This window comes from Solenopsis invicta, unplaced genomic scaffold (genome assembly GCF_016802725.1).
Source record: "Solenopsis invicta isolate M01_SB unplaced genomic scaffold, UNIL_Sinv_3.0 scaffold_106, whole genome shotgun sequence".
Classification (NCBI taxonomy): Eukaryota; Metazoa; Arthropoda; class Insecta; order Hymenoptera; family Formicidae; genus Solenopsis; species Solenopsis invicta.
Window position 1 is genome coordinate 132,250 of NW_024105228.1, and position 17,158 is coordinate 149,407.

The window sequence follows — 17,158 nt, forward strand, 5'->3', positions numbered from 1 at the left end:
TATTCCGCATTCAATTTCATCAAACTAGAACCAAGGTGTTTCTACAAACTGTCTATTGTTCTGACGTCATTAAAGTCTTCATTTAAATTCAGCAAATTGCCAGCAAATTGTTATCATGCGTGCACTACATTCAACTGATGTGTTTGATATCAAAATGTCAGCAAGTCATCATCATACATGATATCTACACGTGAGGCTTTGTTGTCAGCAATTTGATTACTATTCTAGTAGTAATTTTCTGCAAGACTGCAGTAAATCTTGCAGCAGATTCTTGAAAGATTCTGCGAACAGAACGTTATGATCTGCTTTCTCATACTCAATACTTCTGAAAGATGCTGCAGTTAAATTCTTGCAAGAAATTTGTATATATCTGCTGCAATATTTGCAAAATTCTTTCACCAGAATATTAATATAGTCTCAAGATACTTCCCTGCCGAAAATGTGCGATTAAAATCGATTAAAAAAAAAAGTAATTTGAATCGATTGTGATTTCTACACCAAAGATATAAAATTTTATGTAGAACAGCGTTCTATACTCATACACACGTCACGTTTTAAAAGAATGAGAGCGAGTATTCGTCTCGATGTTACGACATGTTGCTCCTAAAGGCTCACTGAAGTACGAACCATGGTATGAATTGGGGAGTCGGCTGCGGTGGCGCCTAGATATAACGCCTATGGCCGCACTTGATTCACGAAAAATCCCTCGCGGCGTGGCCACCTAGCGGTAGCGCCAGCACTCACTTGTCTTACACACGGCGGGACCGAATATTGTCATATCACTAAATTGTCGATAATAAGCTGCAATTTAAGATCTTTAACAATATTCACCAAATATTCTACTTCTTGTATTAAACTTTTGATATCATACGTGCCATCATTTTGATGACATATTGCTGTCATTATGATATATATCAATGCAAGCTCATGACGAGCCGACAGTTTGCTGTCAACGTGATATGTTATTATTAATAAACATTTGCTCTTAACATTTCATTAACTGATGTTGTGTTTTTTGCTCTCCTGTTGCTGACTCAGTTTTACGTTAAATTTTGTAGCCAGCAAATTGCCTGCAAATTCTCAACAATACATGCAATGCATTAATTTGCCCGATGTGCTGAATCTAACTTGGTTATCTGGATATTTGTAATTTCCGGCAAATATTTAGAAATATATATGTATAATTTATCTCCAAGATAGTATTCATCGATAACAGAAATTAATTTGTTAATTTCTTTTTGATCATGTATTATATTGATGTAATGATCATTTTCATTTAGGAAATCATGTAATTTAATACTTAATTGTCTATGTGTGGCGTGAAGTGAAATGTAAATTTCGTTCTCTCTAGTAATCTCAGGAGGATTTTCAATGAAAAGTATAGTTTTGTTACTTTGTCTTCCAATTTGATTCTTTGTTATTATTTGTTTGTTAATGTTTGGTTTAGAGGATGATGGTTTAGGAATATCTTTTTCAGACTTTTCAGATGGTCGTTCTTCTACTATAACTTTCGTTTTGGATTGCAAATCATGCATCTCGATTAAGGCGTCAATTATACTTTGAATTTTTGTATCGATAGGTCCAACAAAATGTAAAGTCCAATTATCAGGATCGGCATATGGATCTTGTAGGATTGGTTGAATTAAGTCTAGGAGTTTTTCTATGGAGATGGTTTTCGGATCACCATTTGACTATCCCGGGACTGGATCTTTGTCAAAAGAAATTTTAATTTCACGTTTCTTTATTATTTCTGAGAATATCTTTTTGATCTCGTCATTTGTCATGAAAGAGTCGATTGCGTTTACGGGAATTCGGGACAAAGCATCGGCGTTAGTGTTTGTTTTTCCTGATTTATAAATTATTTCATAGTCAAATTCTTCTAATTTTAATCTCCATCTCATTAGTCTTGAGTTTGGATCTTTTACATTCATTAGCCAAACTAAAAGTTTATGATCCGTTATAATTGTGAATTTTTTTCCATACAAATATTGTCTAAAATATTTAATTGCCCATACAATCGCAAGCAGCTCCTTTTCTGTTGTACTATATCGTGTTTCGGCTTTATTTAAAGTACGAGAGGCAAAAGCTAACGGCTTATCTTTGCCTATTGTTTCCTGTGAAAGAATTGCTCCTATCGCTTCGTTTGACGCGTCAAGATAAAAGGTTTATTCCAATCAGGATAGATAAGTACCGGTTGTGACAGTAATTTAGATTTGAGAGTTTCAAAAGAATGTTGCTGTTCGTTTGTCCATTGAAAATTAGTGGATTTCTGGAGTAAATATGTTAAGAGCTTGGCTATTTTTGAGAAGTCTTTAATGAATTTGTGATAATAACTGACTAGTCCAAGAAACTGCTTAATTTCTTTCGGATTTCTTGGCACTGGATAATTCTTAACCTTTTCTATTCTGTTGAGATTAGGCTGTATTCGGCGTTCTGATATAACATGTCCTAAATATTCTAATTCCGGTCTGAGATATTCACATTTGTCACCGGTTGCAATTTCAGTCCGACCTGTCTAAGTCTCTCGAATAATATTCTTAAATTTTTATTGTGCTCTTCGATAGTTTTACCATATACTATAATATCGTCAATATAAACAAAGCAATTATTTCCGATTAGTCCCTTTAAACCTTTGTTCATCATCCGTTGGAATGTTGGAGGTGCAGGAGGAGATCGAATTTAATATATATTTATTTGTCACACACTATGGCCAATCTTACATTGCTGTCGCTAATTGTCCCAGATAGCACACCATCATACAAATATCAAGCTAAATGTATACTACACCTAGGTGATCACAATCGTTCACTGTATGTCCGTCACAGCTTACAAGTAATATTATATCATAATATACAATTAATCACATATGACAAGGGTGAATGTAGCTGTATTTAATACCAGCTATATATAAATTTAATTTATAACGAATATAACACTATTTATATTACGTTACCTATGTATCTACAGTAGAATATGTATAAGAGAATTTAATATCAACTACCTATACTTTACTTTAGAATAAAGGTAGTACGATACAGATCGTGTTACATATACGTTTATTGTAGATCATATATAGCTCTATTTAAGTTACTTTTATGTTTATATATTTTTTAGCTATTATCTAAATACTATATTATTAATTTTATTATTATTAATATTAATAAATAGAATATTTTATTATTATTAATATTAATTTATTAATATTAATAATAATAAAATATTCTATTAATATTAATGAAATATTAATGCAACAAACTAATCTTTTTTACAAGTTTTTAACTATTATTTATATGTATATGTATAATGTAAAGTAAAATAAAGAGAACGTTATTGTTTTTTGGCTGCTCTAATCGATATTAATAAATTTTATTTTTAAGCTAATACAATTAACATTTTATATTGTGAATGATGTATATAAAATGTTTAATAACCCAGTATGTGAAAAGATGAGTTAATCCACAACGTATAATTGCTTAAACATAGTCTGATAGTGAGTAAAACTAAACAAACTATATAAACGATTAACAAATAAAATTGATGGACGGAACTTATAGTGCGTGATATATTTTATAAAATAATATTTATTTTTGTTGTATGGTTGTAATGTTATAACAAACTTTGACGTCAATTATTACAAAACTAATCTCTTGCCAAGTGGGTTAATTTAACAATTGACATTGTAAATATAATGAAAAGTTTAAAAATTCTAAACATTTATATAATTCAAGTTAAAGTAGGTAGTATATTAAACTTTTTTAAAAACATAAATACATATATAACATTTTATGCACTTACATATGTAAAAAAAATATAATATAAAAATGAGAAACAAAAATAAAGTAAATGTTGCAAATCAAATTTTTTTCTTATCTTATACTTTAAATTCTTAAAATTAGTAAAGTACATTTTAAAGATAAACAAAACGAGTAAATACAACCATATAATTTTGTAATACTTTTAAGTTACTTTTAACACTTTTAATACTTCAAAGATTTTTTTACTATAGATTTTATTTGTGATATAGTTGATACTCTTTTTTTCTTATATTTTAAATTAGGCTTTGTATCTAGCCAGGATTGCCCTCTCTTTTCCAGTCCATTTTTGAACGCTGGATGGACGTACAATTGTCATCATATAATGTCGCTGGGAGGCGTTTTTTATTGCTGTTTTTATTTCTTCCGAATATTTTTTAAAAGTAACATTGATGAGACTTGTTATATTTCTGGCAGTTCCTGTAATAAAAAACAGATTGATCATACTATCTAAATATGTGATAAAGTATGACAAAAGATATGTAATAATTTACCATAAAAGGCCACACTTATCGCAGACTCCCTGAAATGCAATTTATCTCCTTTTCCTCGCTTCCATGTAATGTTTTTTGCAACAAACTTATCAGTAAACGTTGTTTTCATAAATTCGATAAGGGTGTCGCGTAAATTAATTCCTCCTATAGATTGCATATATCCCTGCTATATAAAAGAAATGTTACATAATTTAATTTATATAGCGATAATAGCTGATAAAATTTTGTTAATATTTCTGGAGTTATTCTTTTAGACAATTACAATAATTAATATGACTACGCAAACTTTGTTAATATTTTATCAAAAACTGTGATATAAAGGTACATATGAAAGAAAAATATTTATATCATATAATATGCACATTGAAATGAGTTTTCATTATGATACACTTTGCTATTATTATTGAAATATACAAATTATTGTAAAATGAACTACATAATAAACATTTACCAGTGCAACTATTTTTTTCATTGTCTACATCTATTGCCACGTAAGCCTGTCTACTTGATATCGGTAATCCAATTTCATTTATGGCCGTTCGGAAATCAGTTTGTAAATTAAATTTTCTTTCAAGTCTATTGACACTTGCTTTTATGGAACAAACATCCTCCTTTAAAATTCTGTAAAGAATTAATATTAGTATATGATTTTTTTATTTGTATTTATAAAGTTGTAAACACATCACTTCAACATAGTAATATTCATAGTGTTTATATTAATATTTATTCATATGTTTATATCAATATTTATATTTATATCCCTTATAAAAAAATACTACTAAACACTACTAGTGGGCAGTAGTATTTTGAGGCACTACACCACTATATTATTGCACTGTAACACTGCAACATTATTATACTCCTGTAGTGCAGTAGTGTTCAGTAGTGTTGGTAGTGCTCAGTAGTATTTTTCTACAAGGGATGTAAGAATAATTTAATGTTTTTGTTATATACATACCGTAGAGATTCTCTTATTGCCTTCATATCAGATGTAGATTCGTCAGATTCATCAGATTCATCTACAATTTTAATTAAATATATTCGCAGCCCGAGAAATTACAAAAATAACTGAATGAAATATATTATAATAATTTATTACTACACGAAAATCTATTCAATAAATACAACCCAGCAAACACAAAGTTACAGTTATATAAATGTTAGTTATAATTTCCCACTTAACAATGTAACTGTTATATAACACTAATTATATAATAGTTACATTGTTGAGTGGGAAATTACAATTAACATTTATATAACTGTAACTTTGTGTTCGCTGGGAATATGTTTATATTAAAAAACTCTACTTTTCTTTGCCAATGATATGATAAACAAGATATTAAAATATACATATACACATTTCTTTAAGGCCACATTAAAAAGGTTTATTAAATAAGTAATATCTATTACATACCTTGTCCTACTAAAGAATTATTGGTATCGTTTCGTCGCATTTGCTTTGCATTCAATAGTTCACTATCAATAGCGGCACTTCTTTTCTTATTTATCTTGCCTATTTCTTGTACAACACTATCGTTGAAAGGTAATTGTATATCTTGATGAATGACATTAGTAGGCTCCACTAGAGCGCGCATTGTTGTTGTTGAATGTCGTTAAAATATCCGCAATCTGTACTACATGTTGCTAACGGATAATTATTCTTACTCAGAGAATAAATGTTGTCCATTTGAGAGGCACATGTGTTTTCGTTATTCATTATTTCGATTACGTATGCACTTCTTTTCTCAACAAGAAAGAAAGTCTAGTGAACTGAAGACTTCTCTCGTGTTTCAAGATTCAAATGTTTTTTGTCGCGAGGCGAGACTGAAACATGATGTTATACTAGAGCGCTATGCGCCACAAGGCGCGAATCGGAAAGAAAGTAAACTTTGCCATGTTTTTGATTGGCTGTTCGATTTAGTCTAATAAATTGGCGCAAATTATGTTCAGTTTGAATCTTAATATAAATGGTATAAATGCTAAATTAACTTATTTTAATATATAAAATTAATTATTGGACGTTTAAAAACATTCAATTATTGTTAATATTTTTGTTTAGCACTTTAACATTTTTACTTAACTTAAAAACTAATGAAGTTATTAAATACACAATTTTACAACAATTTAGTTTAATTAAATTTATTTAATGAAATTTATCTTGTGCTAATTTAATAACCACTGTTTTTCGAATAATTGTGCTATCACATAAATTCCTTCTTGAAAAAATTTTTCACTGTTGTGCCAAAAGGGCATTTTAAAAACCTTAGACTTTATTTTTTCGAGTGGAATTATTATGGAATCTTTGGATAATTTTGTACATTTAAAAATTCCAATTCAGAGTCTAAATCATCAACATTATATAGAGAATCCACTTCCTGAAATTTCTGCACTTTCAAATGGTAACTATTTGTGTTGTTTACATATAGTATATTTCTTAATATGTATACATTACCATCACATGAAATACAACAATTGTTACGTTTACTTAAATCATATGTAAATCCTCGATATTTAATCTTCGAACATTGTTTATTAATATTGTGGTCGGATGACTGTACTGAAGAGCTATTCCTTTTTACGTTACATGCATGTGCAATTTTTGTAGAAGAAATTTGCACTGTAATTGTAATTGTTTTCTTTCTTCGAATCTTTTATATATTTGTTGCAATTCTTGAGAAGGTTTTCGTACCATTTTCCGGAAAAAAGTCATATTATTTTCAAATGGAAAACATGAAAAATGATCTAATGGTCCAAAATTACGAGCGTCGTTTGCCAAATGCAAAAGACTATGCGTATTATAAGATAAAAATCTTCTGCCGTATATGTCAGCACTTTCGAATACAAACTGTCGTAATATATCTTCGGCCATATCAATTTCATTCATTAACCTCTCATTGAGAGAAACCAAAATTCGTATAGCGTAGTGCAGTTTCAAAAAATGCTTCATTCGCTTGTCCTCTCCAAATAAATCCAGCATAATAGTTGGTCCTGTATAGAGTAAAAATTGCCGATATTCTGTTGCCTTAAAACGATGTAAATAATCTAAACTTCTTGGTTTGCGGGAAAACTCTCTTGGACAGTACTCAGCAAAAGTAATCAGGCGACTTGAAATTCGTGATGTTACATCTGGCGATAATTTTTTAGGTTGGAATTTTCCTTCTATTAATGCTTCAAGTATCTTTTTCATAAGTCCTAAACACACCAAGTGCATATAATCATGCGGTGTTTGACTTACTGATCCTAAGGGTAAACTATCCAATGCAGATTTACCGCGATGATGCTCAGGATCTTTAAGTTGTCGAAAATCGTAGTTACTTCTTACTGGATAATTTTCTCCTTTAAAAATGACTGATGAATCAGTTTTACGTCTTTCGCAAGGTATTTTGCATTTATTACAACTGTTGAAAACCGTATGTCCAACAATATTTAAGCAATCAGCTCTTGCGGGTGTGTCAGCTATGAAACACCTTACTTTCACCTTGTTTATTTTGTTTTTGTAGCATATTTCTTTCCTAATAATACCTAATAACTCTTCATTGAAATCTTTGAAAAAATCTGAGAAATCAGCAGGTTTCTTTTTTCCTGCATATAATCCTGCAATCATAGGACTTTTATTCAGGAATATTGTAAATTCTAAATTGTATAGGATAAATATCGTACTGAACATTCTTGTATATATTAGCTCCATCAGTACTAAAGTCAAGTAAGATTGTTGATGGTATATCTGTATCTGCAGTTTGCGAAAGTATATTCAAAATGTTATGTTTAATTCCAATATGAATATATTCCCCGGGATTTACGATTCGAGGTACTATACGATGCCGTGACGTTTTCAACAAAGTTCTGGCATCTTTAGGCAATCTGGCGAAGCATTTATGTTGGCGCAAAACAGATAGAATTGAATTAATTTATACATGGTTCATGTTGGTACGAGAACATGAATCGGCTAATTTTTCAGCAAAAGTCAATTTCTTGTTAGACTCAGCAATATTTTCCCTCTCAATGAAAAAATCATTTCTGTTACTATCACTATAACAACTATCACTATCATTGTTATTATCATTTGAATCAGATGATGAAGTATAATAATTATGTTCATCATTACTGTCAACTGTATTCGTCGCTTCATTATCTTCAAATAAGTATTCATCTACCGCGATATTGGTTATTGGTTCGCTTTTATTGTTTGTAGAAATCGCAACTGTCTGCTCATCATGATTAATACGATCTTGAGACGAATGATCAGTATTGGAATTACTGTTAGTAATAACATTCATTTGAACAGATTTAATTTGCATTTGACGACGTCGACGTTTTTATCGCTTAGACAAAGTATCTGCGTTTTTTCTTTTGTAGACTAACACTTTTTTCTCCATTATTCACTATTTCACCAGTTAACTTTTCCGTTTACAAAGACGCGTCCTATCTCAGCCAGTTTGGCGTCCAGACTGAAAAACAACTACGCATTTACCAACAACTTTTATTGCTTAAAATTTTCCAAAAATATATTACTTATTTGGCAATTGTATAAGAGCCTCGTGATACGCTCTTTATATTGATCTATCATATATTGTTAAATGCATTTATAATATATTCATTAATTTATTATCTTACCTGTGCAGATTCTTTTGCGCTGTAACAATATACTTTAAATTACATTACATTGCTTCTATCTTTTTCTGAACGTAATTGGTTTGAAGCATTATTATTTTAATAAGTTACAGTATGCTATTCATTTTGTTTAAGAAATACTGTTAAATCTCAGTATATTATATTTACTTTTTTATAATATACTTTATCCGGTAAATCATATTCTACTGCAACATTCTAAAACTCTGATTTTATTGTTTAGACCTTTTCCGGAAAGTATTTGATTGATTGTGATATTATGTTAAATTCTTCTAATACATCTTACATATCATCTATATTAGTACGTTTGAAGCATGTTTATGGTAGTCATTACTTATTTTACTACCAGCATAATGTTGATTTTCTATTGTAACATATTATATTCCTAAGTTATTTAATGTCTACCATTTTATATAAGAATACGTAAGATATCAGTAAAGTATAATATATTTATAATTTCTTCTCTTTATCACTAAAGATAGAATACCACAAAACTATCAATAATAGCTTATTGTTAAGTCTATTAGATAATTGGAAAATATCAAACTTGTTGTTTTCTATAATAGTAAAACTAAATAAAACTTGCAATTAAATATATATTATCTCGATATTGTTAACTACTAAGTTAATCCATTCTACCTGTGCTGTCTGGGTGTACATATGTCGAGGTTTTCTCGTTCGCTTCTCGACAACGACTGACGACGCTATGATCAACGCGTGCGTCCTGCACAAAATTCTTTCCTCTTCTTTCAATCGTCGTATTTACATACTATTCAAATCTTTCGACACAGTCAAAATTCGTTAAATTTAACGTAGTCTCATTCTATGAGCGAAATATTATACATCCCGCCCACCAATTAATGCTAATTAATTAATACAAAAAACTTTTTTTACAATTGTCATCGTTGCTGTCAGAATCTGGAAGCTTACATAATTTAGTTATCGACCTTTTATACATTCCGATTACGGTTTTTAATGTGACAACTCGAACCTTGTCATCTATGCCCTTATGGATTTCAATTACCCTACCTAATATCCATTTTAACAATGGTGAATTATTATCTTGTATTAATACAATGTCATTGATTGCTAAGTTAGATTTTTCGACCCTCCATTTCACCTTGCCTTGTAATGATGTTAAATATTCGATACTCCGTCGCTTCCAGAAATCCTGCGTAATTTTTTGTGGAATAAATTTCCAATGAATGCGATTGAGCACAAAAAATTTATCGCTTATTTCTCGCTTATTTATCGTTAATTAAGAAATGCATCTCGCTGAGCTCATTTTTCGCTCCGACGAAATTCGTCGCGTTATCGCTAAAAAAGCGTTGAGGGCAACCCCGCCGACCCACAAATCGTCTAAGTGCAGCAAAAAATAATGTCGAACCGAGGTCGTTAACTAATTCGAGGTGTATTGCCTTTGTCGCAAGACAGATAAACAGTGATATATATGACTTATTGGTCTTTCTACCACACCCGCGATTTATTAATGTTATGATAGGGCCGGCAAAATCCATGTCAGTCACGAGAAACGGGCGTCCCGGAGTGACACGATCTGCGGATAATTGTCCCATTATCTGCGATAATGTTTTCGGCTTATTTCGAAAACAAATCACATCCATGAGCAATCCTTCTAGCGATGCCCCTCCCACCGAGCGGCCAGTAATTCTCACGAATAGCGTATAATAGATTTTGCGGACCGGCATGTAATAATCTATGATGTTTTCGCTTATTTAATAATCGTGTAAAATTGCTGTCTGAAGGCAACAAAATAGGATGTTTTTTCTGAAATGATGCGACCGCGTTTTGAATTCTGCTGCCCGCCCTGAGAACACTTTTTTTGTCCAGAAATGGACTAAATTGCGACAACTTGCTTGTTGCATTAACATGACCTTTTGCTTGTATGGCTGCTATCTCACTCGCAAAATGAGCCCTTTGTGTAGCTTTAATTAGTAATTGATGTGCCTTACCGATTTCGTTCACTGACAAATAATTGAAAATTCGATTTACTTTACTTAATTTTGCATTCTGACTAAATCGCAAAATCTATGCTAAAATGCGCTCGATCTTTGAGAACGATGAATAATTATTTAATAACGTTTGAATTAAATTGTTTGAAGTATTAACGCTTAAGTTTGTTCGTGAATTTGGCCGTTATTCGGCTTCAATTTGATTTATCTCTGATTGTGACAATTCAGTCAATACCGATTGTAACTCATTTTGCGAGCAACCATCACACTTCGCTAGCCAATCGGGACCCTCCCGCCATAATCTATTTTGTATTAAATTTTTAATACTTGTGCCTCTCGATATTAAGTCGGCTGGGTTGTCCTCGCTTCGGACATAACGCCAATGATTCGACGGGAGAGTTGACTGAATTTCGGCTGTTCTGTTTGATAAAAATATTTTTTGGCGCGATGGATCGCAGGCGATCCACGCCAACGCCACCGTGGAATCGCTCCATGCATATATTTCGTCAAAATTGGTTTTAAGAGCTTCCCTTTTTAATAATCTAGCTAAAACAATGGTTCCACATAGCTCTAACTTCGGCAATGTAATGGTTTTATTTTTAATTGGCGCTAATCGTGACTTTGAGCACAACAATCTTCAACTATAATTATTTTTGTTATCAATTGTTTGTAAATAGATGCATGCTCCGTACGCTTTCAACGAGGAGAATCGCAAAATGCATGCAGATAAAATCGAATCGCATTAGAATGTGAGATGACTCTTCGAGGGATCCGAATCGTGTGGATTTCCTCGAGATCACCCACATAAGCATTCTAATGCCTGTTGCAAATCGTGCGTTAACGGATCATCCCATTCCAAATTTGCCGCACATATCTCATGCATGATAAATGTTGCGCGAATTAAAATTGGACTAACTAAGCCTGTGAATCGAATAATTTTGAAATTGCTGATAAAATTTTGCGTTTACTGAAATTTTGTTTTTACTGAATTCGTTATTGGTTGAAATGTAAATTGAATTGTATCTAGCTCTGGGTGCCAGTTTAAGCCTAATGTCTTAACTAAGCCCATATTAATTGTAATCGTTGAATTTTCAACTTGATCAGCATTCTCAAATTCACTCAGAATTTTCTTGCAATTTGAATGCCATTTATGAGTCTTAAATCCACCGCTATTTAATAGTTTTCTTAATTACGAAATTAAATTAATTGCTTTAGCCTCACAGTCAACTCCGGTAAGGATATCATCGACATATAAATCGTTTAATAAAGCCTTAGTCGCTTGACCGACCTCCTTGCCGGCGCCACTAGCTAAATATCGAACGCAACGTATCGCTAAAAATGGAGCGCACGCTAAGCCGTATGTTACGGTGTTTAATTCAAATTCCTTTATCGGTTCATTCGGAGAAAATCGCCATAAAATTTTGAAATTTTTGATTGTCTTCGTGTATTAAAATTTGTCGATACATTTTACACAAATCCGCTGTAATCGCAACAGCATGTAGTTGAAATCGTAATATAATGTCTATTATATTATCTTATAAAGTTGCTCTTATCATTAATGTATCGCTTAGTGAAATTTCTGATGTGGTCTTTGCGGAGCCATCAAACACTACGCGCAATTTTGTTGTTGTACTTGATTCGCAAATCACGCCGTGATGCGGCAGATACACAGAGACTAGCTCGTTGCTAGTTTCGATAGTCTCTGACTTATGATTTAAATCAATATACTCCTGAATAAATTTTGAATACTGCTTATGAAATTCGATGTCTCGGTAAAATTTGCCCTCTAAATAGTAAAAATGTTTCATCGCTATGTTTCGCGATTCGCCCAATTGTGTTTTATTTTCTCGGAAAGGCAGTCAAACGACAAACCGTCCTGAGTCATCTCGCCTTATTGTATTTATGAAATAGTTCTCGCAAACCTGTTCTTCTGCCGATAACCTCGTATTGTTATTTGTTTGGTACTCTTTGATTTCCCAAAACTTTGATCATTCATCGTCAACGGACTCGCTATTTGTGAACAAACATGTATAGGCGTTAGCATATTGAAGGTCGGTTGATCGACTTGCCACTAAATGATATGAAATTGATCCTCCTATAATCCATCCAAGTTTACTACTTTTCAATGTCGGCAGATTTTTGCCAAGCTCAATTTTTCCATTTTGCAATAATCGAAGGAAATATTCGCCGCCTATCAACGCGTCAATCTTGCCAGGAGTGTAAAAAATTGGGTCTGCTAATTTTAAATTGTCTGGAATTGCTAATTGTGACATTTTAATAGAAAAAGACGGCAATTCTTTTGCTATTTTTGGAACGACTAAACGTTGTAAATTTAATTTAAATTCTGATAAACGTGACTTTATTTGTAAATGGCAACTGTGTTTTATTATGCAATTCATGTATTCAACCCATTAATTGATTCATAAACGTCGTTCGGTTTTAACCCTAATTTTTTGCACGCTGCTAATGTTATGAAATTTAATTCGCTCGCGCTGTCAAGCAAAACTCTTAATTGATGATCATAGCCGTTACTTCCCTTTACATGCACAATTGCCGTGGACATAAGAATTTGTTTACGCTCTAACTTGCCCGCCAGATGATACACGGAACCGCTGCTCGTTGAACCCTCTGCCCCCGCTTCTGCGTCCCGAGTTGAAGTCATCACCGAGTCCAATGCTCCGGTTCCCGATGATTCCCCTCCAGCCGCGACTGCCAAACCTCTTGCCGCTTTCGCGAAATGGCACAATGTGTTATGTTTTTCTCCACACTGTCGACAAGCACTGAATTTACAATCTTTGGCGAAATGGTTTGTCTTAAGACAGTTAATGCACAATTTTAGTCTTTTGGCTTCTCGCATTCTTTTTTCAGTCAAGAGTTTCAAAAATTGATTACAGGAGTAAATCAAGTGTGTTCCCTGACACAGGTTGCATCACCCTCCTTGCATAGTGGACAGCGATGTTTTGTTGCGAAAATTTAAATACGACAATTGTCGTTTCCCATCGTTCTTGGTATCTGTTCTTAATTTATCACTGTTGTCTCTCGTATCTCCGTTCAAAGAGGCACGCTCCAATACCTGGCATCGGCGTTGTAAGAACTCCAAAATAATATTTGTCGTTATGTTCTCTTGTTGTTCGATATATTCTTCCCAGTTTTTTCTCGTAACATTGTCTAAGTTTCTCTCGATTAGATAAACCATTAGCTCTCCCCATGATTCGTTGGGAAGTTTCATCGAATGTAAAACTCGCAAGTGTTTCTGCACGTGATCCATGAGATTTTGTATTGCACTGGCGGATTCTCTGTGCACCCGCGACATCTCAAATAAGCACTGAATGTGCCGTTTTCGATAATAGCTCGCTCGTCTTCGTATCGCCCTTTTAATAGCTCCCAGGCAATTGTATAGTTCTGATCTGAAATCTCAATTGATTCGATTATTTTTGCCGCTGGACCGCTCAATGAACCGACTAAATATTGATGTTTCTGTACATTCGATAACTCGCTGTCATGTATTAAAGTCTTAAATGTATCTGCGTATCTCTTCCAATCCTCTATGCTTCCGCTAAATGTAGGCAATTTTATTATCGGAAGCTTGACCCGAGGCTCTCGCACCGAGCCCGAGTGCGTGCTCAATCGTTCCAAAATTCTCATTTGCTGTTCCAAATTTCGAGTCAACGCGTTACCCCCAGTGGCCTCACCTGATTGTGCCTACAATTCAGCTTACTGTTCTACTACCTGAGCCAATGCGTTATCATTTTCTTGATTTGCAGCGCTGGATGTTGATGCTTGCGATTCTGGTCTAAATTTTTCAAGATGTTGTAATAGCGATAACTTGATTGAAAAGTATCGCTCCTCGAAATCAATTTCCTCCGCGGCATCTCTCAGCTGATACTCCTCTTCAGGGACCACTGCGATTAATTGCTGTACTATTGTTTGAAATTTTACGTACGCTTCCTCCATATTCTGAAGCCGTGAATTGAGTTCTTCCCGCGTTGTTCCCGCGTCGGCTCTTTGGCAATCCGATTTATGAAATTTGTAGCAACGAGTTAGTTTAGCTTTTACTTGGCCTCGTTGTCTTCGAAGTGGTTTCTCACCCATTTTAATTATTGTTCGTCACTTCAAATTGTTCACCTGAACTATGATTTGCAAGTTGAGAACGCTTGGCGCGGCGCGAAACCCCGATCACTCTACGGACGAGTGTCAATAGAATGCGGCTCCGGCGATCGCCGAGCAACGCGATGCCTCGTGCTCCAAATTTAAACGCACAATCGTATAATCGTCACCAACAGTGTCGCAAATCGTTATAATTGTCAATAGATTGTCACTTCTGTTGTCTCAAATTGTTATAATTGTTGATAGATCGTTGCTTGTATTGTTTCACTCACACGATTATCACGCAAACTCGCGCGATCCGGCTCAAAGGACCAAAAAAAAAAAAATGTTAATAAATTGTCTTACAAATAAATCGAGTCAATTGAAGATCGAATTTAATATATATTTATTTGTCACACACTATGGCCAATCTTACATTGCTGTCGCTAATTGTACATATTGTCGAGATTTTCTCGTTCGCTTCTCGACAACGACTGACGACGCTATGATCAACGCGTGCGTCCTTCACAAAATTCTTTCATTACTCTTTCAATCGTCGTATTTACATGCTATTCAAATTTTTCGACAAAATTCGTTAAATTTAACATAGTCTCATTCTATGAGCGAAATATTATACAAATTTAATAAAAACAAAAGTAAGCTTTATTTTTTGACGTAATAACAATGTAATAATATAAGGTATACAGAAACCAGAACAAAATGGATTAAAAAATATTTTATCTGCGTAGCTCAATCGGCTGTTAAATAACGACCTAAGTCTGGAGCGTAATGTAAATGTACTACCAGATATGACAATCATACTGTGGAAATGTGTAATTTATTAAATGGAGACTGAAAATGTGTCACGATATATTTTTTCTCTCATACGTATATATGAGAGAAAAATATACAGATGGCACATTGTCAGTCTCCATTTAATAAAGTTTATATAATTAAACGTTATTCAGTTTCTATTTGATTATCATGTCTGGTACTGAATTCACATTACGTTTTAAATTTATGTCGTTATTTAACAGTAGATTGAACAGAACAGATAAAATATTTTTAATCCAATTTGTTCTTTTATTTCTATATAAGGTACATTATATTACATCGATAAAAAAATTAAGCTTACTTTGGTTTTTAGTAAATTGTTAATTTAAAAGTATTAAATAAGTTTTTTTGCTGTACCAATCTTGTAAATATAAATAAATATAAATACCATATAAATGCGCTGGTTGAAGTTTGGAACGTTTGTGGAGCAATTTTTTAAAAATTATTTTTTACGATGTCAAACAATGACTGCTAAGTGCTATAAACTGTGCTAAAATCATAATGATTACGCATAATTTCCATTGATTACACAAAAGTCCAAAATGATTTCTGCTGATTACATATGATTTCATTATAATTTCTGGTGATTTCATATGATTTCATTATGATTTCTAATGATTTCATATGATTTCGTTATGATTTCTGATGATTTTATATGATTTTATTATAATTTCTGATTTCATGATTACATTTGATTGCAAAATGATCACACGAAGATTTCGTAAAAATTTCATTATGATTTTATATGATTTTATCTGATTACAAATGATTTCGTAAAGATTTCATAATGATTTCGGGGACACTGTCCTACGATTACATGAAGTGGTTATCCCCTCGAGCCACCCTGTTCCTACGGCGCGTATAGGCTAGTCGAGCCGAGCCTTGCTGAGCCAAGGCGAGCCTTGGCGAGCTACACGCCGTAGGACCTCGCCTTAACGTACAAACCAAATAAACACTTTTTCCAGGTCGTTTGCCCGAGTCATCTACTATCGAAGAGTTTAAGGAGAATCTCATGAAAGGAATAGACATGGTCACCGATGACGAGCGCCGTTGGCCAACGGGTCTTTACGGGCTACCAGCAAGATTTGCCAAAATAAAGGATCTCAGCAGCTTTGATGCCACTTTTTTTGGAGTTCATTGTAAACAAGCAAATGTTATGGATCCGCAGCTTCGTTTAATGCTCGAAGCAACATACGAATCTATAATTGATGCTGGTATCAATCCTACAACCGTGAGAGGATCGCGTACCGGTGTATTTGTAGGAATATGTAACTCGGAATCGGAAGAATTTGGGATGAGGGACCCAGAGGCCATAAATGGTTTGTATATTATG

General features: G+C 33.1%; 1 protein-coding gene across 1 annotated transcript in view; it reads left to right on the plus strand.

The window, feature by feature from the left end:
* The window catches only part of LOC113002804 (fatty acid synthase), a gene marked incomplete at its 3' end in the record, with an annotated part of 54,693 nt that extends 37,541 nt beyond the window's left edge, over positions 1-17,152 (plus strand). The window contains exon 3 of the mRNA XM_039459234.1: positions 16,791-17,152. Coding sequence (XP_039315168.1) covers positions 16,791-17,152 — 362 coding nt within the window. The remainder of the gene's footprint in view (positions 1-16,790) is intronic.
* Positions 17,153-17,158: the final 6 nt, after the last annotated feature.